Below are 15,374 nucleotides of genomic sequence, written 5' to 3'. Positions count from 1 at the left end.
CATCTCTGCTACGTACACTACAAAGTAATTTTTATATTCAGGCTGGTTGAGAAGTGCAGCAGTAGTTTGTCGCTCTTGGCTGCTGTATTTCTTAAATCTGCTTGGAAAGTATATCTTGTTTGTTATACCAAAGAGAGAAAAAATTCTTTGTTTAAAATGGTATGTGTTGATTAATGTATATAAGTAGTAGTGTAATGTGTAATTTCGTATTGTTTGGTGTTGCCACAAAAATTCATTGCATAAGATGTCACACAGAGATTCTTATTTATGTTAATTTAGTTAAACGGTACCAAAACTATTAAGTTAACACACAGTTTGTAAAGAAATATTATTTTGGAATGGCACATTTATATGTTCGAAATCCAGGTGTAGCTAGTACAATGGTTATGAGAAGTTGAAATGAAGTGCAGTCGGAGAATATGTAATAACATTTATACAAGTGAGGTGTTCATTCACAGATTTTGGTTGATGAAGTCCAGGTGAGCGGATACCCTGGTGAAGACGGACGGAGCGCCTGGGTATCCACACGGGTCCACTCCCCAGGACACCACACCGATCAGTTCGCCGTTCTGCGCCAGGGGTCCGCCGGAATCACCCTAAGGATAATGAAACATATATGTGTCAGTGAAAAAATGTCAGCATTCCTAGAAAGATTTTTTCCAGAAATAATAACCTATGCAGTTATTTTACACTTAGCCTTGTTTCCTGGCTGCATTCCTGCGAGACGTAACAGTTCACAAAATAGGAAAAAGAAACTTGAGTTAATCATAACAGACCCAGCATGACACATTTTCAGTTTGGATGAATAACAGCACCAGGTGCCTACGATATCTTAAGAGTAGTCACGGGTTTCATCTCGTAGGCCATTCCCAAGTGATAGGGGATTACTTAACAGAATAGGTGTCTTAGTCCGAATGTATGAACCATTGTAGAGTATCAATAACTGGGAAATTTGTTAAATTAACTCTCTATAGTACTTCGCACAATTAAGGAAATATTATAGAGGAAGCTTCGAAAAGAGTGGTCTGATTTCAAAACTCCAAACAATTCATTAAAACGTACTACAAATATAGGATACAGTGTAACATACTGATCAAAATCTTAAAGGTTTAGCTATGTTGTTGTTGTTGTTGTGGTCTTCAGCCTTGAGACTCGTTTGATGTAGCTCTTCATGCTACTCTCTCCTTTGCAAGCTTCTTCATCTCCCAGTACTTACTCCAACCTACATCCTTCTGAATCTATTTAGTGTAGTCATCTCTTGGTCTCGCTCTACGATTTTTACCCTCCACGCTGTCCTCCTATGCTAAATTTGTGCTCCCCTGATGCCTCAGAACATGGCCTACCTACCGGTCCCTTCTTCTTGTCAAGTTGTGCCACGAACTCCTCCCCAATTCTATTCAATACCTCCTCATTAGTTATGTGATGTACCCATCTAATCTTCAGCATTCTTATGTAGCACCACATTTCGAAAGCTTCTATTCTCTTCTTGTCCAAACTAATTATCGTCCATGTTTCACTTCCATACATGGCTACACGCCATACAAATACTTTCAGAAATGACTTCCTGACACTTAAATCTATATGTTAACAAATTTCGCTTCAGAAACGCTTTCCTTGCCATTGTCAGTCTACATTTTATATCCTCTCTACTTTGACCATCCTCAGTTATTTTGCTCCCCAAATAGCAAAACTCCTTTACTACTTCAAGTGTCTCATTTCCTAATCTAACTCCCTCAGCATCACCCGACTTAATTCGACTACATTCCATTATCCTCATTTTGCTTTTTTTTATGTTCATCTTATATCCTCCTTTCAAGACACTGTTCATTCCGTTCAACTGCTTTTCCAAGTCCTTTGCTGTCTCTGACAGAATTACAATGTCATCGGCGAACCTCGAAGTTTTTATTTCTTCTCCATGGATTTTAATGGTTCAAATGGCTCTGAGCACTATGGGACTTAACATCTACGGTGATCAATCCCCTAGAACTTAGAACTACTTAAACCTAACTAACCTAAGTCCATCACACAACACCCAGCCATCACGAGACAGAGAAAATCCCTGACCCCGCCGAGAATCGAACCTGGGAACCCGGGCGTGGGAAGCGAGAACGCTTCCGCACGACCACGAGATGCGGGCATGGATTTTAATACCTACTCCGAATTTTTCTTTTGTTTCCTTTACTGCTTGCTCAATATACAGATTAAATAACATCGGGGGGAGGCTACAACCCTGTCTCACTCCCTTCCCAACCACTGCTTCCCTTTCATGTCCCACGACTCTTATAACTGCCATCTGGTTTCTGTACAAATTGTAAATAGCCTTTCGATCCCTGTATTTTACCCCTGCCATCTTTAGAATTTGAAAGAGAGTATTCCAGTCAACATTTTCAAAAGCTTTCTCTAAGTCTACAAATGCTAGAAACGTAGGTTTGCCTTTCCTTAATCTTTCTTCTAAGATAAGTCGTAGAGTCAGTATTGCCTCACGTGTTCCAACATTTCTACAGAATCCAAACTGATCTTCTCCGAGGTCGCCTTCTACCAGTTTTTCCATTCGTCTGTAAAGAATTCGTGTCAGTATTTTGTAGCTGTGACTAATTAGACTGATAGTTCGGTAATTTTCACATCTGTCAACACCTGCTTTCTTTGTGATAGGAATTATTAAATTCTTCTTGAAGTCTGAGGGTATTTCGCCTGTCTCATACATATTGCTCACCAGATGGTAGAGTTTTGTCAGGAGTGGCTCTCCCAAGGCTGCCGGTAGTTCTAATGGAATGTTGTCTACTCCTGGGGCCTTGTTTTGACTTAGGTCTTTCAGTGCTCTATCAGACTCTTGACGCAGTATCATACCTCCCATTTCATCTTCTACATCCTCTTCCATTTCTATAACATTGCCCTCAAGTATATCGCCCTTGTATAGACCCTCTATATACTCCTTCCACCTTTCTGCTTTCCCTTCTTTGCTTAGAACTGGGTTTCCATCTGAGCAAGTGGTTCTCTTTTCTCCAAAGGTCTCTTTAATTTTCCTGTAGGTAGTATCTATATTACCCCTAGTGAGAGAAGCCTCTACATTTTTACATTTGTCCTCTAGCAACCCCTGCGTAGCCATTTTGCACTTCCTGTCGATCTCATTTTGAAGACGTTTGTATTCCTTTTTGCCTGCTTCATTTACTGCATTTTTATATTTTCTTGTTTCATCAATTAAATTCAATATTTCTTATGTTACCCAAGGATTTCTACCAGCCCTCGTCTTTTTACCTGCTTGATCCTCTGCTGCCTTCACTACTTCATCCCTCAGAGCTACCCCTTCTTCTTCTACTGTATATCTTTCCCCAATTCCTGACAATTGTTCCCTTATGCTCTCCCTGAAACTTTGTACAACCACTGGTTTAGTCAGTTTATCCAGGTTCCACCTCCTTAAATTTTGTTACATATGTTGTATTCTTCCACCTGCAGCAGCTATAACAAAGTCTAGACAATAGCTAAATTGGTCATAAACTGTACACAGTGCATCAGCTTTTACAGAAGTTGTGGCGACTGTTATTCCGTTCTCTACTTGCTCTCTGTCACTAGGTAAAGGGGAGATAGACAATCTTTCCTTCACATATCCTCACAACAAAAAATCGTATGATGTCATGTCTGGCGACCTTGGAAGGCAAGAATGCAGAACAGTGCTTCGGTGTCCCGTGCACCCCATCCAGCGTTGATCTATCTTCAGTTGCTTCAGAATTCGCTTTTTTCACAACTTCAGGAGGACGCCGATGACTTCATTGTCAGGTTGGAGCTCCACCACACTGGCACAACACCGTACGTGTTTCTTAGCGACAGACACTCTGCCTTAACATTGAATAGGGCCCACGGGACCCCGAGCACTGCCCAGCATTCTTTCCCTCCATGACATGACCTCACGCGATTTTTTCTTGGGGAGATATGGTAATGAAAGTGTGTTGATATCCTCTTTACTCCGTTACAAAGGCGAAGTGACAGCCACCGTAACCTCTGTTAAAGAAGATACATTGTGTCAAGTTTATGAAGAATTTAGTTACTGTCTACATGTTCTTCTTGGTGCTTCTGGTGGACACATAGAGAATTTGTAACAGACAGAGAAAATTTTAAGATTTTGTGAGAGTTTTGCAATTCATCCCATTTTTGTATTATTTTTTATGAATCCGAAGATTTGAAAGCTGGTCATTTTGTTTATTTTTTCTAAGGATAGCATCAGTGCCAAAATTAAGACGCGTTTGTGGTTTACTGATAAACACAATTCCTATGTTCGCAAAATAACCCCATGTACTCAGATTCTTCGGCCACTAAATGAGTTCAAGGCCCTTGAAAATGAGTCTAGGAAAGCTAGATCTAAATTAATAAACAAACTTAAAAATATGTAATGTGTCTCTATTTAATTAACCGGAAATATCGCAAATCGTAACTTACACTGCAGACGGAGATGCCATCATAAATGGGTCCCGTGCAGACCATGGTCTCTGTAAGCGGGTTGGTTCCCATACCCAGGTCGTCGATATTTTGGCTGCAAGTTTCGTAGTCGATGATGCTGACGTCGACTGTCTGTAGAATATCAGGTGTGCTGGCCGTTTCCGTTGTGCCCCACCCAGAAACGACGGCGGTAGATCCACCTGGTGTCAGATGAAAAAGCAATGCTTAGCAGACTACGTGGTCTCACAACACAATCTTAATCATACTTTTGGTGGTCACAACAGATCTGAATGAAACGGCCTAATATCAAAGGTCTCTTAATGTGACAGTTTATTTTTCATTAAGAGTCTGTCCCAACGCACCCATCAGTACATTCTCATTTAGATTTCCCATCGTTTCTGCAAATTGGTTAAAGCAATCGTCCAATTGGTCACTTCGAAAAATACATAGAGGATTTCCTTACTGATACTCCGAGCTCATTCTAGGATGATGTCGACGTCAGCAGGACGTTATACCCAAACCTTGCCCATTTTCCGAAGTTTTTGTTAAGTCAGAGATGACATTCACAGTCTCAAATTCGTGAATAGTGTCGCAAGTGACTCATATACAAAATAATACATTAATTTTACGGTTTATTCCATCTTGGTCACAAGCGACTCCGACATCTCTTTACAAACATGTTTTACAAGTTCCTTATACAATGCTTTCCCAGATGCTTCGAAAACACTGGTAATGTAATGTCCTCATATACGAGGGGCGTTCTTTGAGTAATGTAACACTTTTTTTGTAGTCAATTTCGGTTTAAAAAATGCGGAGTTTGTTATGGGCCTCATGGAATATTCCATTTTCACGCCCAGCAGTTCCATGAAGTTCCGATAGGTGGCGGCGCTATACGAAGTCTTCAAAATGGCGTCTGTAACCGAAGTGCGTTCCAAGCAGAGAGCTCCCATTGAGTTATTTTGGCGGGAAGCCAGAGCGTCGCGGATATTCACAGTCCTTGTCGAATGTGTGTGCAGACTTTTCAGTGAACAAAAGAACGGTGTGTCACTGCGCGAGACGTCCGTCGTCGTCTCACATAAAGCTGCTCACCCGAGAGGAGCTCATTGTATTGTTCCTCATCCGCCCTAAAGGCTAGATCTCGCACCATTCGACTTTCATCTGTTTGGAGCAATGAAGGAAGTAGTAAGCGGACGAGAGCGAGGTTATCGATGCTCTGACGTCGACCAGTGAGTTGTACATGCGGGCATAAAAAGTGAGGTTTTGTAGCCAAAAGCGGGGGAATGTTATTGTGTTTTGGAATGCTAAAACCATCCTTCTTTCAGAAAAAAAGACATGTTCCATTATTTATTGAACGCTCGTCGTACATAAGCATTTCAGTTTTCTCTCTTTACATAGAAGTGATTTTGCTGGTCTAATCTGTGAAGTCTGCGTAGCGACCCTGTAAAACGTACAAAATCAAGCATTTTCCTGCCTTACTAGCAACCGTAATTAATATTTTTCCATACCCACAGAACTCAACACTTATCAGTGATTTTATTAAGAAAGGAATCCTACTTCAAACTTCTTTCCTGAGCATCATATGAAAGCTTTGCTAAAATTGCTAAATATTTTGGACAGTATGACAAACACCTAGCCTCTGTTAGTGAGTAAACAGTTGCGGTTATGAGCTGGCATACCTGCAGGGATCGAACCAGCGCTGGGCAAGCTGATGGCCTGGACGTACGTGCCCAGGGACAGGGAGGACTGCAAGGTGAAGACGGCGATGTCGTTTGCAGCTACACCTCTGAAGGAAAAAAAAATGTTCTCTGTAGGCCCAGTGTTAGGCTAGTATCGTTATTAAGAGCCTTTAACTGTTGGACCATGCTGAACAACAACTTATTCGTATGTTAGTCTATAACAAAAGCAAATACGTCCGGCTCAACTGAATTTCTCTTAGACTTTCGCAGCACTAATTCTAACTTTTGTGGTTCCGTTATTGAGGTAAAATGGCTTTTTATAAGTACAAAGTCACATATCTGTATTCCATACTCAGCATTATCCTATTAAAAGAGCATTATCCTATTAAAAGAGTAGTGAGTGATTCCATCCACGTGAGTACTAAAACGAATCCGTTAATCTTCGGTAACACGATGAATCAATCAAATGCAAAGGCCATAAATACAACAAAAACCTTGGAATTAGATTTACTAACACCTTAAACAACAAAGAACACATGGAAAATGTTGTGGGGAAGGCGAACCAAAAGCTGCGTTTTGTTAGCAGAACACTGAGACGTAACATATCTACAAAGGAGACTGTCTACACTACGCTTGTCCTTCGTCTTTTGGAGTAATGTTGTGCGGTGTGGGTTCCTTGTTAGAGAAGACTGCGAAGTACAACGAGAAATTTCAAAGAAGGGCAGAAGATTTTGTACTATCGAGAAATATTGGAGAGAGTGTCACGGACATGATGAAAGGTTGGAAATCATTAAAATAAAGTCGTTTTTCGTTGCAGCGGGATCTTCTCACCAAATTTAAATCACCACCTTTCTCCTCCTAATGCGAAAATATTTTTTTGATGCCGACCTACGTAGGGAGATACGATCGCAATAATAAAATAAGGGAGATAAGAGCTCGTATGGAAATATATGGTTGCTATGTTTTCCGCACGCTGTTAGAGAGTGGAATAAAAAAAAGATTAGCGTGAAGATGGTTCGATGAAACCTCAGCCATCCACTAAAGTGTGATTTACAGAGTAGCCACGTAGAACAAGATGTAAATTGCTACACGACTCAACCCAATTGAGTTTTACGGAATAAGGTATATCAGTAACTGATGACTCGACTTTTGGTGTCTGAAAACGACGAGGTTCTATTAACGTCGTTGGCAGAATGTTTACATGTTACGCACTCACCCAGGATAGAGCGGATGCACCGTCTGGTCCGAGACTTGGATCTCCTGCTCGCTGCCCTCGTTGCTGCTCAGGTCGTAGTCTCCGGCCACGGCCTGTCAACGAAACGTTCCACCGTCAAACACATCAAATTTGATTCCATTGAGAGTATCTCGGTTTAAGGCAGTTTGTGGTATGTCTTCTGAGAGAATTAATATTCTCTATGTACAATCTACACTGTCACAGGAAAAAAACTATCCACCACGAAGGAATCATCAGAAATCGGAATGGAATGGAAATTGGAAGACGTGATGCACATGTGGAGACAAACAAAATGGATGGTTAACTCAAGAGAAAGAGCATCACAAATAGAAAGGGTCAATAACGCATTTGTCCATCTCTGGCCCTTATGCAAGCAGTTATTCCGTTTGTCCTTGATTGACAGGCTTGTTGGATGTCCTCCTGATTAAAGTCGTGACAGTTTCTGTTGAGTTAGCGTATTAGATCGTCAAAATTCCAAGCTGGTAGGAGAGCCCTGAGCATTATGGTCCGTACCTTCTCAAGTGGGGAGAGGTCCGTCGACCTTGTTGGTCAAGCTAAGGTACGGCAAGCATGAAGACAAGTACTAGAGACAATCGCCGTGTCTGGGCGGCCATTATCTTGCTGAAACGTAAGCCCACGGTGGCTAGCAATGAAGAGCACCTTGGTATCCCACCACTGTCCGGGGCATCTTCAGACACGTCTTCGCTGATCATCACGGCTCAATTTCTCTCCAGGCTCAATTCCAGGCCGAAGACCTGTAGGCAGACTCCCCAGATTGTGATGCGATACCAACCTGACATTCGCCAACTATACGGCTCGACAGCCAGAAGCGATGGACCAAGCTGCCCTTTTCTTTCGTAGAAGAACCCGTTTGGTTTTGTGTTGTGACCCTTCATGGCGAGCCTTCCTGGACATACATTTCATTCACCACAAACGTCGAGAATTTCGGCTGCTTGTGTTCGTGCTTGCCAAACCCCGCTCTTGGCCAGTGGCCAACAAGACCGCCGGATATCTCTCCAACTCAGAACGTTTGTAGCATTATGGCGAGGAGCCTCCAACTGTCGCGGGATTTGGACTATCTAAAGCAACAGTTGAATAGAATTTGGCACGACATTACTCAGGACGACATCCAACAACTGTATCAGTCAATGCCGAACCGAATAATTGCTTGCACAAAGGACAGAGGTGGGCCGACGCGTTACTGGCTTGCTCAGTTTGTGAAGCTCTTTCTCTTCAACAATCATTCCGTTTTTCTCAAATTGTAATCATTTGTTTGTCTGTACATGTATATTACATGTACCGATTTACGCCCTATTCGGATAATTCTTTCGTGGTGCGTCGATTTGTCTTAGAGTGCTTTGCTAGATTGCTTTGTTAGAAACTTTTGATATTTCATTATGAGGGGTTTAATCCTTTCCACAGCCAAGAAGAAATATCCATAACAGCGTTGAGCATGCAACTAGGAGCCGATTGATGAGTTTGTTTCAATGATTTTGTTCACCTTTTCATTTTGTGAGTGAGAGTGCCGATGAAGTGTTACTAAAATTATCTTACTGTGGTATTACTTCATTCTTCTTTCAGTTATTCTCAGCGTAAAGTTTGTCGTCACTATATGAAGACGCCAGAGGAATTCTACCTCAGTATATTATACAGTTCATTAAAATTTGTTCTGGTATACTTGAAATAAAGTAGCCAATTTTATCACGACACATTACAAAATGATTCCGCGAGTGGCGAGCAGGATTTCACAGAAATATTCACTTCTTCGTTCTTAGTTGTTAATTAATAAAGAGATGTTCTAAGAATGATATTCTTTCGGTAATAGCGAGATGAACTACTGATTCGATGATAGTGCGTACCGTTGGAAGAGCATTATTTTCATGTACTATTAGCGTCAACATCATCTACCGTGAGGAAAGTCATTATTACCTCAAAGAGCTGCTGACAAAATTTGTTTATTCAGCAACCACAGATCATCGTCAGATTCATAAAAGCATTTCCTGCATCTTATTAGACGTTTAAAATAATTAATAAATCTTTAATAAAATAAAATCTATAAATTCGTCACTGTCGTCACACAGTAATTCATGGATTTCATTTTATTATCTCACGCCTAACATGATGTTATAACGCCTAATATGATGTTAAATCATTTTATGGATCTTTTGATGGTCTGTCAAGTGATTGTTAAAGAATTTTTAAATTCACCTATTGGCTGCTACTCACGGCGATCATGAAATACAAGTGGCAGTCAAATGAAAACTAGACAGATGGATAAAAGTAAATAAACTGTTTATTATTTCAATAGTAGTCACTATTGAGCCACTCTAAAAGACGGTCAATGCGTTCACGGATAAATATGTGCGGTTGAGTGCAAAACCGTGATTGCACCGAGGCGAGCACCTCTTCATCCGAAGCAAATCTTTCTTCAGGGTTCCAAAAAATATGGAAATACCATGGGAAGAGATGGGGCTGTGTGATGGTAAAGGCTTCCCCGCGAAATTTCTGCAGCGTAGTTGAAACAACGTTGGAAAAATATGGGCCGGCATCATCCTACAACAGAATGGAGCCGTCCGTCATCATTCCTGGGCGTTTGGACTTGCTTCTATTTTTTGCAATGTGTCCACGTACCCTTGTGCATTATTGTGGTGCCGTGTTCCAGAAATTCAATGTGTAGCTAGCCCACCTAGTCAAAGAAAAATGTCGTCATGGCTTTACCGGAAGTGGCGTGCCTGTTGTCTCAAGTACACTACAGTCTTTTCACTAGTAAGCCCTCACACATCCTCCTTACAATCTTGATCTCTACGCATGGGATTTCCACATTTTTCGAGCCCTGAAGAAAGACATATGTGGACTTTGCCCTGGAAGGAGAGCTGCAAGTCTGGGTACAATAACGTTTCAATACAAAATTGCAGACGTTGACTGTCTTGTCTTACAGTGGGGTAAATGTGTTAATAGTTATGGCTACCACTTTTGAAATAATAAACAGTTTACTCACTTTAATCCACCTGTCTCGTTTTCATTAATTTCTCTGCTCCTTATATTTACGAGCTGTGGGTCACTATATTCTGAAAATGTATTTCATCTACTTTACTCAGAGGACACGTAAAATTATCTACTTTTATTGGGATATCATGATTTAATAGTAGAAAGACTTTAACTATTTTTTCTGGAGAGTGCTTTGAGATGTTGAATTGGTTCACTCCCTTCGGGTTAACCGATCTTAAAAGGTAGAACAGATGTAACTGGGTGAACATGAAACTAACCATTTCGGATCTGAATTTCTTCTGGAATTTTCTTATGGTAGTGTTCTTAGGCGATTTTTAACGATTTTAGATGCAAGATTTCAGTTGCAATATAAGTACTCGTTTTCGAAAAGAGCTTTGCGCATTTGGCATTGGCATTTTATGGACTAAAACAACTAATTACGAAATATTCTCTTTCTACCTTTCTTGTTTCTTTTGCAACTCCTTTTATCCCGCATTTTGCGCAGGGTCGGCAGGGTTAAGAACGGAGTTGACATGGTTAATTTTAAGGGGTGGCCGGATGCCCTTGTTGCTGCCACCAAATACCCCCCGGGGCGGAATTAGTGTACCCCAGCTGTCTGCGTCTAGTGTAAATCGTTAAATAGTGTGAAAGTTTCAAATGTCTGCGAGTCGTGTAACTGAGGCGGGACGTGGGAACCAGCAGGGTATTCACGTAGTAGGATGTGGAAAACCCCCTAAAAACCATATCCAGGCTGGCCGGCGCACCGGCCGTCGTCGTTAATCCGCCTGGCGGATTCGATCCGGGGCCGGCGCGCCTACCCGAGTCCAGGAAGCGGCGCGTTAGCGCTCTCGGCTACCCTGGCGGGTTAATTACGAAATATCCTCTACATTAATAAATATTAAAGTGATCATTCAAATATTACCATGTAGAACAACAATAACAATGCTGAATTATACAGTGGAATAGTGCCAACCAACCACATCCGTGTATTGTGGCCATGAACTGCTGTGCACTGTTACATTGACTTGCTGATATCTTCATTGAGAAGTCCGGGTCCGGTAGTTGGCAGCACTTGCGCGTGATAAAAAGGCTGAGCATTCACAAATGTGTACCTCAGGTTTCCATTTGAAAAAATTCTTTTGTTGCAACTGAGACACAGTAAAAGGTAACATACACTGTTATAGCCAGAGGGTTTGAAAGGGTTAACAGCAAGTCAGCTGTCAGCATAATGTCCTAAGCCACGTTTGATCCGACCAATTAAAGGAAGAGTTCGGTAATTCCAGCAGATGACCACTGTTCTATCTCAACTAATCCAAAGTACTACCCAAAGTCACAATATATGTCCTCTTATATACGTGTGTTTCAGGTATCGAACACACAAATTGTGTTCTGTGGAAAAAAAGGTGATGCAAGTGTAGTGTAGTGCACCCTTGTAGGAATACTCACGACGTAATGGCCGACGCTGACCGCGCAGTGTCCTGCGGTGAGTACGGCAGTGCTGGAGAGGATGGAGCCACCACAGTTGTGGTACCGCAGACCCAGCACCACGTGCTGCAGGGACACCTGGTACGGAAACTCGCCTGCGAAGAAGATCCACGACATGTGCTGTCAACACACCCTCGCTCGGCTTTAGAAAATTTTGATTTACTATGTTTTGTTGACATATGTGTGTGAGCATAGGTTTTATGTTTTTTTGTATATAACAATGAAATGTGAAAAAGGATAGTGCCTCACTGTCTGTAGACAGCCGTCTTCTCTCCAACAGCACAACAGCGGATCACCACCCATGATGTCAGTTGCCTTCCGCCGTTAGCCTACCCACGGAGAGGATTTTTAAATTTCAGAAAGTTCTAAGGAAATTATGATACAAAGTGAAGTTGAACTTCCAGTTACCAATAGCTGTGATCTTATAGTTGCATACTTTGACGATATGGTCATCCATTTGCTATTACATTCCCGACACTTCATTTTTTGTGTTATTGGACTATTTCTAAGACATAATTAACATAAACGAGGACGATTAGTTGTAATTCCATATGTAAACTTTCGCTACAGTGACTGAGATACATTTTCTCTGATACGAACTAAGATGATTGCACAAATGGCCGGCCCGGGTGGCCTAGCGGTTCTAGGCGCTACAGTCCGGAACCGCGCGTACGCAACTGTCGCAGGTTCGAATCCTGCCTCGGGCATGGATGTGTGTGATGTCCTTAGGTTGATTAGGTTTAAGTAGTTCTAAGTTCTAGGGACTGATGACCTCAGATATAAAGACCCATAGCGCTCAGAGCCTTTTGAGCCATTAAATACCGATAACACTACTGTACAGCTAATAAGGTTATATAAAGATGTCTACATAAAAACTGTTAACTAGGCTAAGATATAAATAGTACAACTACAATGAATATTGCATTATACATGTTGGCCAGCAACGGTCTGGAAACCTTGAGAGGATGATGTAGGGTCGGCTGTGCTGATAAATAAATGCTAAGAAAGAAATTCGATAAGTTACACCGAAAAGCTATTTACAATTTGTACAGAAACCAGATGGCAGTTATAAGAGTCGAAGGACATGAAAGGGAAGCAGTGGTTCGGAAGGGAGTGAGACAGGGTTGTAGCCTCTCCCCGGTGTTATTCAATCTGTATATTGAGCAAGCAGTGAAGGAAAGAAAAGAAAAATTCGGAGTAGGTATTAAAATCCATGGAGAAGAAATTAAAACTTGGAGGTTCGCCGATAACATTGTAATTCTGTCAGAGACAGCAAAGGACTTGGAAGAGCAGTTGAACGGAATGAATAGCATCTTGAAACGAGGATATAAGATGAACATCAACAAAAGCAAAACGAGGATAATGGAATATAGTCGAATTAAGTCGGGTGATGCTGAGGGAATTAGATTAGGAAATGAGACACTTAAAGTAGTAAAGGAGTTTTGCTATTTGGGGAGCAAAATAACTGATGATGGTCGAAGTAGAGAGGATATAAAATGCAGACTGGCAATGGCAAGGAAAGCGTTTCTCAAGAAGAGGAATTTGTTAACATCGAGTATAGATTTAAGTGTCAGGGAAGTCGTTTCTGAAAGTATTTGTTTGGAGTGTAGCCATGTACGGAAGTGAAACATGGACAATAAATAGTTTGGACAAGAAGAGAAAAGAAGCTTTCGAAATGTGGTGCTACAGCAGAATGGTGAAGATTAGATGGGTAGATCACATAACTAATGAGGAGGTATTGGGGAGAAGAGGAGTTTGTGGCACAACGTGACTAGTAGAAGGGATCGGTTGGTAGGACACATTCTGAGGCATCAAGGGATCACCAATTTAGTATTGGAGGGCAGCGTGGAGGGTAAAAATCGTATAGGGAGACCAAGAGATGACTACACTAAATAGATTCAGAAGGATGTAGGTTGCGGTAGGTACTGGGAGATGAAGAAGCTTGCACAGGATAGAGTAGCATGGAGAGCTGCATCAAACCAGTCTCAGGACTGAAGACCACAACAACACTGTTTCAGAGTTAATTAACATTGAAGTTAGCCAATCATGTCGTTGGTTGACACAATTAGTATAAATTTTTCTCATACCGTAGATCGTATCGCCCGAGATTGCTCAGCCTTTGGCTCGGGTTCGACCCTTACTACCATCCCATGCCCAAGAACACGTTTGTCAACAACTTCTCAGGAGGACTACTTGAATTTTCTCGCTCAACGGCCGGATCGGCCAATTTATTTCTCATCGCAACCGCCCATGCAACATCACCACAAGCTTTCCTGACTTTTTTACCACCCTCTATACGTAAAAATGCATTCAATAGAAATAATAAATATATTTGAGATTAGGGTTTAATCAATTTAAGAGCTATACTGGCCGCTAATAAATTATAAACTAGTTATTTTTTGTGCAAATCTAGAGCTCTTTGATCGTTTAGGCTGTTAAAATGTGCTCACACACGTTGTCTACAACGACATCACTTCACGGACAAAGCGTATCCTTGACCATATAGAATACTGCAAGTGAAGGCCCTCAGCAGATGGATGCTCACCTCTGGTGGCGTCGTGTCCCCCGTAGATGCGCCCCCTGGAGAGAGCGAAACGACGAGCCGGTCCAGTGTGGGACAGACGACGCACTGGCAGCGCCGAACCTGTAGACAAACACAGCGACGTTACGTTCAGTCAAACCTTTCAAACTGAGTACTTGTGATAAACTGCAAATGTAGTCCTGAAATGTACTGAAGCCATAACATTTGCCCATCACGAGAGCAACAGAGCCGTACAAAGACATTTCAAAAGTCAACAAAACGGATTAGTCTGCCGTTCATTTCTCACGTCCCCATCTAAACTGCACAGATTCTGTTTCGCGGGGCAGGTGACTAGAATCGTAGATTAGAAACAAAAATATGCACATGAGTACGATGCAGAAATCAATATAAAACGGCACAGTAAGCAGCTGTCGAAACGTTGCTCGGAGATCGTACAACGGGAACACCCTTCGCAATATGGCGCTACGTGTACTTTGTACCAGATTAATCTGGCCGTTTCAGCTCGTCACAAAAGCTCAGCGGAGCTTCTGCTCGTCTAAATACAGAGACAGCTAATTTCAGAACAGTGTTCTCTTCCTCTGTACTCACCCAGCACACAGGTGGCGAGGGCCAAGACGAGTAGTGTGTGTCTGAACATCTTGAAGAGTCGTATTGAGATCTGTATGGGCTGCGATGCTTTATATACGCTTTGTAATTGACGATAATTTTGCGGGCGGCAGACTTTGGGCTGTTCTGCGAATTATAATGATTAGCTGAAATGATTGTCACGTGTTCTTATCTTCGGTACTTCATCCAATGTCACAGGATGTAACCGAAATCTTGGTTTTAGATAACGTTTTATCACATTCTACCACCAATGTCTTCCAAGGCCTTCGTAATAGCCGGGCTAACATTTAACAGTTACATAGAGGTACAATGTTGTATAATAGAAATACGTCATGTAATGTAATCATTTTTCTCCCGATGTGGACAAGACAGTAGAGTTTAATACGTGTGCATATAGCTTATCTTAGGTGCT

At 41.7% G+C, this 15,374-nt stretch overlaps 1 protein-coding gene across 1 annotated transcript; it reads right to left on the bottom strand.

The window, feature by feature from the left end:
• Positions 1-452: 452 nt before the first annotated feature.
• LOC126151575 (trypsin-1-like) lies at positions 453-15,038 on the bottom strand. The gene is made up of 7 exons (XM_049915950.1): positions 14,945-15,038; positions 14,360-14,458; positions 11,776-11,909; positions 7,324-7,415; positions 6,108-6,214; positions 4,432-4,631; positions 453-596 (listed from the first exon to the last, which is right to left on the bottom strand). Exons 1-7 carry the CDS (start codon positions 14,991-14,993, stop codon positions 453-455), a joined length of 825 nt encoding a protein of 274 aa, XP_049771907.1. The 5' UTR covers positions 14,994-15,038.
• Positions 15,039-15,374: the final 336 nt, after the last annotated feature.

This window comes from Schistocerca cancellata, chromosome 2, assembly GCF_023864275.1.
Source record: "Schistocerca cancellata isolate TAMUIC-IGC-003103 chromosome 2, iqSchCanc2.1, whole genome shotgun sequence".
NCBI classification, from domain to species: domain Eukaryota; kingdom Metazoa; phylum Arthropoda; class Insecta; order Orthoptera; family Acrididae; genus Schistocerca; species Schistocerca cancellata.
This window is presented reverse-complemented; position numbering and strand designations above follow the sequence as displayed.

What these genes read in the sequence shown, in the direction of transcription:
- LOC126151575 (XM_049915950.1), bottom strand. Translation starts at nt 14,993, where the DNA reads ATGTTCAGACACACACTACTCGTCTTGGCCCTCGCCACCTGTGTGCTG. An exon ending in CCTCGCCACCTGTGTGCTGG is followed by an intron (nt 14,459 to 14,944) that starts GTGAGTACAGAG and finishes GTTTGTCTACAG; the next exon opens with GTTCGGCGCTGCCAGTGCGT. An exon ending in TCAGCGTCGGCCATTACGTC is followed by an intron (nt 7,416 to 11,775) that starts GTGAGTATTCCT and finishes TTTCGTTGACAG; the next exon opens with GCCGTGGCCGGAGACTACGA.